The 15,605-nt window shown below is 38.9% G+C and overlaps 1 protein-coding gene across 1 annotated transcript in view; it reads left to right on the top strand.

Moving 5' to 3' along the window:
• LOC102189950 (guanine nucleotide-binding protein G(q) subunit alpha) overlaps positions 1 to 15,197 on the top strand; it is a 322,174-nt gene extending 306,977 nt beyond the window's left edge. The window contains exons 6-7 of the mRNA XM_018052093.1: positions 1,183 to 1,336; positions 9,960 to 15,197. Of these exons, the coding sequence (XP_017907582.1) occupies positions 1,183 to 1,336; positions 9,960 to 10,150 (345 nt within the window). The 3' untranslated portion in view covers positions 10,151 to 15,197. The remainder of the gene's footprint in view (positions 1 to 1,182; positions 1,337 to 9,959) is intronic.

Below are 15,605 nucleotides of genomic sequence, written 5' to 3'. Positions count from 1 at the left end.
AACCCACTTTTTGAATAGGATCCTGTGGCTTAAGCCATTAAGCCACCTGTTAGCAGTAGACGTGGGCTCAATCCTCAGCAGACTTTTCCATTGCCCCAGACTTGGTCATAACACATAGATCCAAGACAAGGGGGATGGAGAGTGTTCTCTGTTGTCTGAGAAAATGCAGGCCCAAGGAGGATTCTCCAAATATGCCGCCTTGGTCTGTGATCAAGGGCGGGAATGATTTAGAAGCAAGTGTGTCTGTAGAAGGAAGAGCTGGTGAATAGATGTGGGCTAAGCAGGGAGGCTGTCTAGCTTTTGGCTGGTGAGTAATCACCCAAGTCAGAAGTACCCTTGAAACATCTTCATTTGTAAGAGCAGGCTGACTAGTTCCTTAAGAATTCATTGAGGTTTTCTGTTACCTAGGCTGACTTGATAGATAGCTTCAGTTGAAAACTCTGAAGGTGGTGAGCAATATTACATTTGTATCTCCAACTAATTACTATGTATAGGTCCACAGTTCTGTATGAAAATTACAGTGAAACTTAGGGAGACAGTGTGTTCTGATAAATAGGAAATGTGTGATCTAAAAATATTTTTCCATGTGTTTTTCTAATCAGGGAATGTATATATATATATATATACACACATATACACACACACACACACACACATATATATATATTTATATAGTAAAAAGTAACACTTCTAAAAAATATTGATGTACTTGGGCAAAGAATAAAGTAACTTTGTTTTGACTGTTAAGTAATAGAACTAATTGTGACGTCCCTAGTACATATAGATTAAGAAATGTAAAATGAAGCCCAGTACTTAGTTTTTGATACAGATCTTAAGTATTTGGCCATGAATGAATAATTCTTGGTGGGCATTTGTGACAGTTTGCCAGGTACAACTTGATTCTCTAGGCTTTGATGATTCTTTTTCTACCTTAAAAGTTATATCAGTGGATGTTTATTATTATTATTCTCTTCTGCTCATCAGCCTGAGAGTTTGCCTAATGAAAAGAGCTGCTGAGCCTTTCGCATGTAAATCCTGGTGCCATGGAAGCTCAGCCCAAGGCCACAGAAATTGAATGCATTCCAAAGATGGGTTGGACTTATAAAGCAAACAGTTCCCAGGCTGAGTGATCTTGTAATTCACGCCTTGTTTTTCTGATGATTTTTTTTTTTTTTTTTTCAGAACCGAATGGAGGAAAGCAAAGCACTCTTTAGAACAATTATCACGTATCCCTGGTTCCAGAACTCCTCAGTTATTCTGTTCTTAAACAAGAAAGATCTTCTAGAGGAGAAAATTATGTATTCCCACCTAGTTGACTATTTCCCGGAATACGATGGTAAGTCTGCACTCTTCAGCCAGCGCCTTAGCCAGGGAAATATCCCTCCTCCTGAGACCAGGGCCAGAGCTGACACACTCCCATACTCCATCAGTGCCTCAGAAGCCCGTGTGTTAATGGAGTATGAATCATTGTTTGTCCTGTCTTTTAATGACCTGAAATGTTTCACTTACCAACAGTGATGAAAGTTACACTTACTTCAAAATACATAAGGAGCTTTCTTTTGTATCAGAGGAGGGAACCATCCCCTAGTTTTGACTATGTATCAACCATTATAGTTCCCTCTTGAGTTCCCTTTCATTTGGTGACAGTCTGCCTCTCCTCTCTGGAGAGAAAACAGAATTTTGTGGTCAAGAGCCCATGGTCTGAAGTTGATCTATCAGCTTCAAATCCCAGTTCTAATACTTCCTATTTGTAAACCTTGATCGAGTGACTTAATTGCTTGGGGTTTTAGGTCCAAACTTTTGTTTTGTTGACTATAATAGATAACATAAGTGCAACATTTCTGCATGATGCCTGACACAGATATTTTCTTTGGAGGGCTTCATGGCCCCATGAAGCCCCATCATCCTGAGAGAAGGCACCCATCTTTTAAGCTCTGCCTGTAGCACCCACTTAGGGACTCCTGTCTATGTACTTTGCATTATTTACTTCCTTCTTATAACAAATCTTGCCTCCTCAACTAGACCGAAATCCTGGATGACTGAGCACAACACCCAACCCTTTCTGAGAAATATTACTTGCTGACAGATTGGTAACAAAATGCATCCATACCAGCCACTCTGACACAGGTGAAAGAGTCGCAACCCCTGCCCTGTAAGAACTTACCTGCAGAATCCACACTCAGCTCCCCACACACGCTGGAGTCTAGATTAGGAGTGGCTAACTGTGGGCTTCCTAGGTGGCTCAGTAGTAAAGAATCCACCTGCCAAGCAGGAGACTTAGTTTTGATCCCTGGGTCAGGAAGATCCCCTGGAGAAGGAAATGGCAACCCACTCCAGGATTCTTGCCTGGGAAATCCCATGGACAGAGGAGCCTGGTGGGGTCGCAAAAGAGTCAGACCTGACTGAATGACTAAACAACTATGGCCTGTTGCCTCTTCTTATAAGTAAAATTTTACTGAAACAGCCATACCCACTCATGTATATGCTGTCTGGCTGCTTTTGTGCTACAGCAGCAGAACTAAGTGGTTGTGATAGAGCTCAAGTGGCCCAGAAGCTCAAAATATTTACTCTGTGGTCCTTAAACAGAGAAAGCTTGCCAAACCCAGATCTAAGTGTATAGTAGGTAAGAGGACAAACCTTGAATGTTGCACAGTACTGCACCAGCTCTGCCACTTACCGGCAGTGGGGCCTCAGTCACGTTTAAGTACTCAGTTTCCTCCTGTGTGAAAAAGAATTGAATGGAATCACACATGCAAGTCACGTAGCTCGGTGCCTGGCAGAGAGAAGAACACAAATCCAAAAGTACCTATTCTAGAGGTGCAACAAGAACGGGCTGTTTTTAAAAAATACTTTATCAGCATAAGCTATCTGGTGTGTATGTCAACTCAGCAGCATTTTTGTACTTCTACAAACCCCTTAAGAAAGGTAATTACTTCAAAACTAATACTCAGTTTGGCCTCATAGCTTTCCCCAAAGATGCCAACACATCGAGGATGGAGTTTCACTCATCTTTCATCACACGTGTGTTTGGTGCAATGCTGCTCTTGGAAGGGAAATGTTACATGTTAATGAACTGAAGTTCCTTCTCAGATGCACATAGGATTCTAACGTGTAGGGATGTTATCATACTGGTCTTGTCAGCAGTGTGTTCCCATCCTCTGTCCAAGTAGCTTTTCCTTTGTGCTTTGAGGTTCCTTTAAAAACAAATACTTGCCTAGCCTATTCTCTTTTCCTCCTTTTACTTGGCCACTAGCCTGCCACCAAGTCACAGATGCCTGAGGCTGTAGTCCTCAGTGCTCCTGAGCAAACCGTGGAAGGAGGCAACCTAGCACTGGTTCTCTCCCGCAGCAACAGGCTGACTCCTTAAACTCGAGACCGGCCCAGATAAGATGGGCACGAAGACTCCGGCTTACCACCCAACACACATGCTTGCCTCATGTGCCTGGAAAGGGAGACTTGTTTTAGTTTTTCTCAGAATTTGGTGAAAATCCACGAATGAGAAATGACCACCACCCCCTGACATAGCACAAGCCTGTAGGCAGCATGTTTTCATTATGTGCATACTTATGGGAGGACAGAGCACAGAGCAGACCCACCAAGGCTCAAGGCACACACACAGCACACCCAGAACAGCACACCAGCGTTGGTTTTCCTGCAATAAAGACCTGCAGTAAGTGTTAGAGTACTGTTCTTCCTTCTCTTCGTGGCTTCTTCCTCTTCTTTTTACATATCTCCTTTGTCCAGTGAGTTCCCCAGGTTCCCCATCACTATAAGTAAAAGCATCTTCCTTCCAACATGAGCCCACTGTGAGTGTTATTAAATGTGAAGATTTTTTTTTTTTTTACTGTCCATCTCCCCTGATAACATACATCACGCGTATAGGAAACTTGTCTGTGGAAAAAGAATAAAAGACGCTGATAGTTATTCCTAAAGCAGATGCAACTGTCATTCCAGGAGACTTCAGGCCCTTGTAAGATGACCTGAGAGAAGAAAGTTCTAGGCCCACTCTGCAGTGACATGTTTATAATACACGTTTATAGTATTATAAATTTCACACTTCCACATTTCTTTACTTACAAGGTCTTAATCATAATGAATGTCATTTCTTTATTTCTCTTCAGGAAGGAAAATTACCATTTCCACATGGACTTGAATTGCAAAACTGTTCATAGAGACTATGGGATTTTTGTTCCTGCTGTGATGGCCATAATGATTTCTTTGTAGTTTATGTTTATTCAGATAACAAATTATGCTTAAAAGCATAACAGACTCCAAGTGCTCTTCAGTGAACTTGAGTTATATTGTGATATACTTTAGAGATAAAAAAGGATAAAAGAGTCAAAAGAGTAGACTTTTGTTTCCCAAAAAGAACAAGTAAAATTTCATTCACAAATGAGAAAGATAATGTTCTTTTATGAAAATGGAAGACTGCATCAGTTCTAACAATCTATTAGTCCATCTCCAGGAGACTGTGAAAGATAGGGAAGCCTGGTATGCTGCAGTCCATGGGTTGCAAAGATTGGACACGACTGAGCAATTGAACAATAACAACAATGGAATTAAGTTAACAATAGTACATTAAATAAGCTAGGACACTAAATAATTATATATGTGTGTGTGTGTATATATATATATATATCTATATATATATATATATATATCTCATGTTTTTAATTGGGGCACTCTTTAATTCATTATGGTGCCAGTCTTCTTCAGTTCAGTTCAGTCGCTCAGTCGTGTCTGACTCTTTGCAACCCCATGAATCGCAGCACGCCAGGCCTCCCTGTCCATCACCATCTCCCGGAGTTCACTCAGACTCACGTCCATCGAGTCCGTGATGCGATCCAGCCGTCTCATCCTCTGTCGTCCCCTTCTCCTCCTGCCCCCAATCCCTCCCAGCATCAGTCTTTTCCAATGAGTCAACTCTTTGCATGAGGTGGCCAAAGTACTGGAACTTCAGCTTCAGCATCATTCCCTCCAAAGAACACTCAGGGTTGATCTCCTTCAGAATGGACTGGTTGGATCTCCTTGCAGTCGAGGGACTCTCAGGAGCCTTCTCCAACACCACAGTTCAAAAGCATTGATTCTTCAGTGCTCAGCTTTCTTCACAGTTCAACTCTCACATCCATACATGACCATGGGAAAAACCATAGCCTTGACTAGATGGACCTTTGTTGGCAAAGTAATGTCTCTGCTTTTCAATATGCTATCTAGGTTGGTCATAACTTTCCTTCCAAGGAGTAAGCGTCTTTTAATTTCATGGCTGCAATCACCATCTGCAGTGATTTTGGAGCCCAAGAAAATAAAGTCTGACACTGTTTCTGCTGTTTCCCCATCTATTTCCCATGAAGTGATGGGACCAGATGCCATGATCTTCGTTTTCTGAATGTTGAGCTTTAAGACAACTTTTTCACTCTCCTCTTTCACTTTCATCAAGAGGCTCTTTAGTTCCTCTTCACTTTCTGCCATAAGGGTGGTGTCATCTGCATATCTGAGGTTATTGATATTTCTTCCTGCAATCTTGATTCCAGCTTGTGTTTCTTCCAGTGCAGCGTTTCTCATGATGTACTCTGCATACAAGTTAAATAAACAGGGTGACAATATACAGCCTTAACGTACTCTTTTTCCTATTTGGAACCAGTCTGTTGTTCCATGTCTAGTTCTAGCTATTGCTTCCTGACCTGCATATAGGTTTCTCAAGAGGCAGGTCAGGTGGTCTGGTATTCCCATCTCTTTCAGAATTTTCCACAGTTGATTGTGATCCACACAGTCAAAAGACTTTGGCATAGTTAATAAAGCAGAAATAGCTGTTTTTCTGGAACTTTCTTGAATATTTCAATGATCCAGCAGATGTTGGCAATTTGATCTCTCATTCCTCAGCCTTTTCTAAAACCAGCTTGAACATCTGGAAGTTCACGGTTCACGTATTGCTGAAGCCTGGCTTGGAGAATTTTGAGCATTACGTTACTAGCATGTGAGATGAGTGTAATTCTGCAGTAGTTTAAGCATTCTTTTGCATTGCCTTTCTTTGGGATTGGAATGAAAACTGACCTTTTCCAGTCCTGTGGCCACTGCTGAGTTTTCCAAATTTGCTGGCATATTGAGTGCAGCACTTTCACAGCATCATCTTTCAGAATTTGAAATAGCTCAACTGGAATTCCATCGCCTCCACTAGCTTTGTTCATAGTGATGGTTTCTAAGGCCCACTTGACTTCACATTCCAGGATGTCTGGCTCTAGGTGAGTGATCACACTATCGTGATTATCTGGGTCTTGAAGATCTTTTTTGTACAGTTCTTCTGTGTATTCTTAGCATCTCTTCTTAATATCTTCTGCTTCTGTTAGGTCCGTACCATTTCTGTCCTTTATTGAGCCCATCTTTGCATGAAATGTTCCCTTGGTATCTGTAATTTTCTTGAAGAGATCTCTAGTCTTCCCCATTCTGTTGTTTCCCTCTGTTTCTTTGCATTGATCACTGGGGAAGGCTTTCTTATCTCTCTTTGCTATTCTTTGGAACTCTGCATTCAGATGCTTATATCTTTCCTTTTCTCCTTTGCTTTTTGCTTCTCTTCTTTTCCCAGCTATTTGTAAGGGCTCCCCAGACAGCCATTTTGCTTTTTTGCATTTCTTTTCCGTGGGGATGGTCTTGATCCCTGTCTCCTGTACAATGTCACGAACCTGAGTCCATAGTTCATCAGATCATGAGCTCCTTATTGCCAAATTCAGACTTATGTTGAAGAAAGTAAGGAAAACCACTAGACCATTCAGATATGACCTAAATCAAATCCCTTATGATTATACAGTGGAAGTGAGAAATAGATTTAAGGGACTAGATCTGATAGATAGAGTGCCAGTCATCTTAATCATTGACAGTTTCAATCTGGGCTGAGTCAGGAATTCACATTCCTTTTGTGAGCTGTACAACTGAGAATAATCTGCGTTCATGACTCTTCCTCCCAGTGTCTGGCAGTGTTGGATATAAGCTTGTTTGCTTATAAGATTGGTTGGAAAAGTTTTCAAGTTGGCTTTCTGAAACTTACCATGTATTTTGTTAGAATCTGTAGGCCCTCAGTAGAATTGTCAAAGATTTCTTTATCCCAACCAGTAAATAACAATATTGAAAAAAAAAAAAAAATCTAAACTGTGGATCCCAAGAGGGTTTGCTGAGAGAGGAGGAATAGAGCTTATAGTGCTCATCCCTCTTTCATGGTATAAAGCTAACTGGAAAATGGGAGAAATTCAGATGCATAGTGCCACAAAGATGCATATAAGAAAGATGCTCATTCTAGAACAGACAGAAATTGAAATAAATTATATAAAGAAAAAAGAAAGAAAGTGCTCAGTCCTTGATAGGTAGTACCATTTTGGTATTGCTTTTAATTTACAAGTTTTAAATTAACATATTTATCAGGGTCTATTATGTTTTTAAAACAGCTCTGCTGAGATGTGATTCACATACAATATGTAACTCATCCATTTAAAGCGTATCATTCAATTCTTTTTGTATGTATCATTAGTTTTATAAATTATGGTAAAATATATGTATTTGTGAAACTTTGTCATTTAACCATTTTGAAGCATGCAGTTCAGTGATACTATAATTACATTCACAGTGCAGAGCTGCTGCTGCTAAGTGGCTTCAGTCGTGTCCGACTTTGTGTGACCCCATAGATGGCAGCCCACCAGGCTCGCCTGTCCCTGGGGTCCTCCAGGCAAGAACAGTGGAGTGGGTTGCCATTTCCTTCTCCAGTGCATGAAAGTGAAAAGTGAAAGTGAAGTCGCTCAGTCGTCTGACTCTTAGTGACCCTATGGACTGCAGCCCACCAGGCTCCTCCGTCCATGGGACTCTCCAGGCAAGAGTACTGGAGTGGGGTGCCATCACCTTCTCCACACAGTGCAGAGCAGCCATCTCTATTTCCAAAACTGTATCATTGCCCCCCAAAATTCTATAATCATTAAGCAATATCTCTGTATTTTCCCTTCCTCCTAACCCCTATTAAACTCTAATCTACTTTCTGTCTCTATAAATGTGCCTTTTCTCAATACTTCACCTAACGGAATCCTGCAGAATATGTTGTTTTCTGTCTGACTTACTTTATCTGATAAGTTTTCAAGATTCATGTATGTTGTGGCATCTGTCAGAACTTACTTTTTATGGCTGAATAATATTCCATTGTCTGTATATACTACCCTTTGCTTTTCCATTCCTCTGTTGATGGACCCTTGGGTTGTTTCCTTCTTTGGGGTAGATACCTAGGAATAGAGTTGCTGTTTATATGGTAATGCTGTGTTTAGCTTTTTGAGGAGCCATCACACTGTTTGTTTTCCATTTTACATTTCTAGCAGCAGTGCACAAGGGTTCAGATTCCTCCACATGCTTGCTTGTTATCTTCCACTTGATTTGATTATAGCCGTTCTGGTAGATGTGAGTCAGTGAGTGAGTGAAGTCGCTCTTTGCGACCCCATGGACTATAGCCTACCAGGCTTCTCCATCCATGGGATTCTCCAGGCAAGAGTACTGGAGTGGGTTGCCATTTCCTCCTCCAGGGGATCTTTCCAACCCGGGAATCAAACCCGGGTCTCCCGCATTGCAGGCAGATGCTTTCACCTCTGAGCCACCAGGGAAGCCCAGGTAGATGTGAAGCAGTGTCATATTGTGGTTTTGATTTGCATTCTCGAATAGTTAATAATGTTTATCTTTTCACGTGCTTATTGGCCATTTATATATCTTCTTGGGAGAAATGTTTATTGAAATCCCTTGCCCATCTTTTATCAGGTTGTCTTTTTATTGCTGAGTTGTAGAGGAATTCTTGGTATATTCTGAATATTTATCCATTATCAGATGTATGATTTGCAAATGTTTTCTCCCATTCTGTAGGTTGTCTTTTTTTGTCATTCTTTTTAAAATTTATTTTTATTGAAGTATAGTTGAATTACAATGTGTTAATTACTGCTGTACAGTCAAGTGTGTAGGTTGTCTTTTTACTTTCTTAATAATGTCCTTTGATGTGCAAAAGTTCTTAATTTTGATTAAGTCCAATTGATCTGTTTTCTTTTTTGTTGCCTTTGATTTTGGTGTCATATCTAAGAATCTATTGCAAAATTATGAAATAAGTTCTTAATATATTCTGATAAATGTATCATCAGTCAGTTCAGTTCAATCACTCAGTCGTGTCTGACTCTTTGCGACCCCATGAATTGCAGCATGCCAGGTATCCCTGTCCATCACCATCTCCTGGAGTTCACTCAGAGTCCCATCCTTTTTAAAAACATCTAAACAGTGCTAGGCACATGAGAGACCCTGGATAAATGTAAGAAAACATAAACTGGCTTTTTTTAATCATCACATGTAGTGAATTAAATTCTATGTAAATGCGGGGGGTTTTGTTTTGGTTTTGTTTTTTCCGAAACACCAGAAATGAGCCTGCAGAGGACAGTTGTAGACAGACCAGAGGTTAAGAAACAGGTTTTCCATTCTTAGAGAGATTTCAGTCTGGAGGATGGAAAAGGATCAATAAAGAAGTGGGAGCAGGTTGGGTGGGGAGTACACAGGGGCAAGTTGATGAGAGAGCTTGAGGCAGTTATATGATATGCACACTTGTTATACAGCTGAAGCCAGCGCAATTAAGTCAGTCCAACCAGAAGTAAGCTAATCACATCCCTACCTGAAGATTCTGTAGTAGCTCCTTGTGTCCCAAAGAATCAGAGCTAAACTTAGCCTGGCCTTCACACTACTTACCTGCCTGTTCTCACAAGATCACATTCTGTGGATGGATGGACATGGATGGATGGGCAGCTAAAGCGAGAAAGAGGAGCCACGACACATAGTCATGTTGGGAGGATGCTTGCAACAGATCAGATCTGCAGTGAAGAGGTCTTCATGAGCATTAGTAAACACGGGGCAAATGCATTAGCAGATCAGCCAGCTGACAAATGTCCCTCTTCTCTCTTGGCCAACAGGACCCCAGCGAGATGCCCAGGCAGCTCGAGAATTCATCCTGAAGATGTTCGTGGACCTGAACCCAGACAGTGACAAAATCATCTACTCACACTTCACATGCGCCACAGACACCGAGAACATCCGCTTTGTGTTTGCTGCTGTCAAGGACACCATCCTCCAGTTGAACCTGAAGGAGTACAATCTGGTCTAATTGTGCCTCCTCGACACCGCCCTTCCCTTCCCTGGTGGGCTAGTGAAGCTAAACAAGAGGGACTGTATTTCTGTGGAAAACAATTTGCATAATACTAATTTATTGCCGTCCTGGACTCTGTGTGAGCGTGTCCACAGAGTTTGTAGTAAATATTATGATTTTATTTAAACTATTCAGAGGAAAAACAGGATGCTGAAGTACAGTCCCAGCACATTTCCTCTCTTTTTTTTAGGCAAAATCTTGTGACTCAATGTATTTTAAATTCTCAGTCATGCACTCACAAAAATAAGAGCTGTTTCTTCCTCTCTCTCTCTCTCTCATTCTTTTCTATTAAGCAAAATGAAGTTGATTTTCCTTTTCCCAACCCATCCCTTCCTCTTGATTTTTCCCACATTACAATGGCCTTTATCCTAGTTCCATTCTTGGTCAAGTTTTTCTCTCAAATGATAGAGTCAAGACAATGTCATTCAATTTAAGCCATCGACATCAGCTTAATTTAACAGTTTGTGGTTTTTGCTGAAGGATTATAAGTATTAATACTGTGGTTTTACATGTATTGCTCTGGATACACATATAGAGGTCTTTTTATATAAATATATTGTCTTGCCTCACTTTGGGCTGGGACAGTGGATGCCCGTTTAACGGTTAAGTGTCTTGTGTTTTGGTCTTTTTTTTTGAAGTTTACTTTCAGCCATAACTGGTTGCTCAGCAGACCACACAGAAGTCAGTAAAGCAAGGGCCAAGACACAGAAGGAGTTCTTCCTTTTGAAATATCATGTGCCATTGTTCTTCCTGTTTCTTGCCATTTTTTTCTCCACCCTCTTTTCTTCAAATTGCAGATGCCAAAAAAATATGCCAACAAACACTACATTATCCCAATGGCTGCTGCCCAGATCCTTCTCATAGGTTGCTCTTAATTTTTTTTTCCTTAAATTTCTTCTCCCTCTTTTTTTTTCCCCCTTAGTGTTTGGGCCACAATTTTAAAATGACTTTTAACTATTGATATGTGTTGCCAAAGCTGGCTTTTAAAAAAAAACTAATGAAAGCTTAAAAGATGAAAGCCAGTATCTTAAAATGTAAGACTGTGAAGCCTAAAATGTTTGGCTGAGAACGAACCTGAAGCACCAGTTGCCAAACTGTTGGTCGCTGTGAACTTGATTCTTACAGTCCATCCTTTCTTTGCCTTTAAATCACACTGTTTAGTGTCCACATTCCATGTTGAGCGTCTGAATCAGCAATGTGGAAAAGCTGTCTTGTGTGATACCCCATGAAATCTGCTTTGATCTTTTCATTTGAAGCCAGTTTACTCTCTTTGTGTTCTTTAAGGTCAAGTAGGTCTGCCAAAAACACTGGTCAATAGTATTTCTCTGACACCTTTAATTTGCAGACTCTGAAGTTACTGCTAGTTTACCATCTTTAGGATCTTAAACTGGTGACTGATTGAGTTGAACTTAAGGAAGATTTGTGGACCGAAACTCATAAGTAACCTCTCTGTTCTATAGAATGTGTATCTATGTAACTGAACCTAGTAGGAGAGAGATCTAGAATTCTATATGTGCAATTTTTCAACCAATGCAAAAAAACACAGCACATGTATTGATGATCTTCTGTCAAGCAGCTTGAATTGAAATATAATTTAAGAAAATAAATCATGATGGTTTAAACCTGCTGGGAAGGTAGAATTAGGCCATGATCCTGGTCTAATTTTACTATAGTACTATTTGGCAGGAATCTATAAACTTTTATGTAAATCACTGTTTTGAAACAACAAAGGAGAGAGAAAATTAATGGCTTATCAGATGAGTACCAGAGTTATTCAATAATAATGGAATGTTCCCATTCTTTACTCTGCCAGCCTCAAAGTATACAGGTTACCTGGTTTTTCTCTCTTTATTCAGAAAGCATCTGTAATTTAATTAAGAAACAGACTGCCTGTAGGTATAGTGCAATTATGAATGCTCTAATCATTGTACATACATCTCTCTCTTGATATTGCATCATCCTTACTGGCTTTGTAATCATTAATTTTTTGGCAGATTGAATGTGCTGTATTGATATGTATCTATGTAATTGTATGTCTCATAGCTAATTCACATTTTGAATAATGTTATTTTATTTACTTTTTTAAGAGAGGAGAATGTAAATTTGTCAGTTTATTTCTGACTAGGGATTTTTTTTTTTCCATTTAGAAAAGAAAAAAAAAAAACCTTACTATCGTACAGAGCGGTACTAGCATCGTGCTATATAAAATCATTTGCACATTCCTAAGTAGAGGTATACTGATTATAAGACCCAAAGGTAATTTCATAGCAGAATACATAAAATCAGTTGGAGCTTTTATACAAACATGGAAACCAACTTTGTAGAACTTTTGCCATTTGACCTAGGATTGGAATATGAGCTTTTATACAATTCATATTCTTATTTGGCAAATGCACAGTTTAGTATTACCTCTCTGATGGCCTTTATTAGAAAGGCAGTTTTAGAAGCTATTGTGATCCACTAAGGAAATGTTTTAATAGCTAGCAACCACTGCTTGCCTGAAAGGGCGATCTTAAATTTGGTGCAGCAAAAAAAAACAAAAAAAAAAAAAAGAAAAAAAAAAGGAAAAAAAGCGTATAAACAACATTTGAAGGCCTACAGTGTGTATAGAGAAAACCTCATCACAAGATCATAAGTGTTAACAGTTTTAGGGAATCAGGATATTCTATTTAATAGAGCTATAGTAGATGTAGTCAATTAAACCTGATCTCAGAGCTCCAAGAAGCTGAGCAAAACAGGGAAAGATTGTTATATTTGTCTTCATGAAATTGGGATGGAATTGCTATGCAGAATTGAGGTTTGCGGTTTCACTGTTCATCTTAGGGTGCATGATAAGATCCCTTTTCTTGAGAAGGGAAAAAATTGATCACCCTAGTTACAGTGATGCATAGAAACCGAATTGTATCCACACTAGTCAGTTGAAGCTAAAGGATTTTCTTTTTTGTTTCTTTGGGGTTTTACTGAACGGGCTGGGGTGGGAAGGGATTCTTTTCAGTTTTGTATAAAAACGAAGTTTACTCATGCTTTATATTATTATCGTGATTGCAAGCGTTCTAAGCGTGTGCCGCCGGACCCCTCTTGTTGATGCTCTCAGTAACGGAGGTCTGTGGCAAGTTGTGTGGTGACTTGGGCATGTCTTATTCAAAAACAAAAACACAGAAACCTTTCTTCCGCAGACCAAGGCAAGCAGCCGTCTCATGACTCACTTAACACATTGCAGTGTACCAGTTTACAGATGATTTTGCCCTTTTTGCGTGACATGGCAGTTCCAACCCACAGAGAATCCCTTGTTTGTAAATTGGAGGTTTGTACTATGCCTTACAGAGCTTAAATTCAGAAGTTTGTGCCTCATATCTGAAACAAAGGGAAATAACACACCCATTCAAAAGTAAATAACTCCCCTCAAAGTTGTTTGTTTTTCGATACATTTTCATATAAAGAGCTCTGTTGAATGTCATGAAATAGAGTGCGGGAGAAAATATTCTAGAAACCTGCATATGTTGTTTACTAGCAGATGATATCTACAAAAGGTATTTGAAGAACACCGAAACTTGTAATTTTTTTGTAGATTAGCTAGCAGGTCTAATATTTAAAAAGGTAATTCAGCTAAAGGACAATTTACTTTTTGTACTTCAGACTATCTTGATTGTCAAGGTGTACGAACTGTAATTTTAAAATTTATACTGCCACATGATTGTAAATTTTAGTTGTCTTAAGTTAGTAATGGGTGAAAAGCTATTTATGCTGGATATGGGTCAAAAATGACTTATTTGCAAAAAATATATATAAAAATAATGGGAAGAAAGGGCTGCATAATGAGATACTGCAAGACTCAAGATACTGGTTGGAAATAATCTTCAAGTTACCCTCAATTTCCCTTTGTTTTCAGTTTCTCAAAAAGAATGAATGAAATGAAATATAGCAGAATGTTAACCCATATAAAAATAAAGTGTACCCAAATATTGTAACGTATATTGCTGCTCTTCTTAAAATTAAATAAGGGTTTAAAACCACTTAATTGGTAATTGACAACATCTCAATTGACAGATAAGGTGTGCTTGGTATACATATTTTCTTCCAAAGATTTTTCTTTGGTTAGAAACACACGAAAATTGAAACTAGTAATATTGTATGTTTATCTATCTCTGCATATTTCCAGCATATGTAGCATTAATAGATCTGTCCTGGTAACTATGTCTTTGGGATTTCATTTTGATTCCATCAATTTAGGAAAAGAAATGGCTTAGTTGTATAGGATTAGCTAGAAATTTTTGGAGCCAGGCACCTGCTACTTCGTAGATACTTAGTATAAAGTTGCCATTTGTTTTTCTCACAGGATAACAATTTCTTGCTGTCTCAACTACCAATGCTCTTCAGTAACCCTCTTGCCTCTAAAATCATCTGTTCAAAGTATGCATACATACCTAGCACATAGTAGGTGCTCAAGTATTAATTTTCTTCTTATCTCCCTTATCATGTATCCTCCATTTCCCTGTATGATTTCAACCCAATAGTAAATAACATTTACACATTATGGGTAAAATTGGATCTCACTTGGATGAAGGAATTCTAACTTCCATATAAGCTTTGGTAGACAGAAAAAAAAAAAAACAGGAAGATATTCTTCAGTAGAATATTTTTAAATTTAGAAAAGGAAGATGGAAAATTACTATGTAACTTTGTTCAGGTTACTTTGACTGAAACACATGTTTTTGGTGGATTTCTTTTCCTCAAAGAACTCTCTAAATGCAACTTGCTGGATTCCTCACCTGTCATCATGTTGGAAACCCTTCCTAGACTTATGTATTTAGGGAGTTTTGTCAGAAAACATTTTTAACTTGCAGTATTTAAAAGAATCATATTTACTGTTCTTAAAATGTCATTCAAATGCATGTATTGTCTATTGTTTGGGGATGGGAACTAGTTTTGCAAAAAAAACACCTAATGTTGTATAATAATGCCCCAATGATCTTGCTGGTTAAAAATACAGTATTTTTGGCCATAAGTTTGTACTACAGTATTCTTCATTCTTGAGTTTTCCTTCTCTGGAAGTTGCCTAAGCCTCTCCTAGAATGTTTTTGCATTGTAAGTATTGGGATCAATCGTTCCTTCTCTAAAGCACTGTATGATGCACATCCATTTCCCGAAGTAGATAGGTTAAATAGTTTTTAAACAAATAAAAAAGAGTTTCGTTTCTGAATATAATCAGAAATTTCCAGCTGCTTTAGTGGAAACATTTATATTGATAGTATTTATCAAATTTAAAAAAAAATCTTGCCCTAATTTAGGTTGCAAGCAATTTGTTAAAACAAGGTTAAATAGCTGCTCAATAAAGACTTATAACAAGCCACCTGTCTTCACCCTGAGGCTGCCTCTTCAGAGAAAGAAAGCAGGCCTCACAGTTAGAGGCTTG

This window comes from Capra hircus, chromosome 8 (assembly GCF_001704415.2).
Source record: "Capra hircus breed San Clemente chromosome 8, ASM170441v1, whole genome shotgun sequence".
NCBI classification, from domain to species: Eukaryota; Metazoa; Chordata; class Mammalia; order Artiodactyla; family Bovidae; genus Capra; species Capra hircus.
This window is presented reverse-complemented; position numbering and strand designations above follow the sequence as displayed.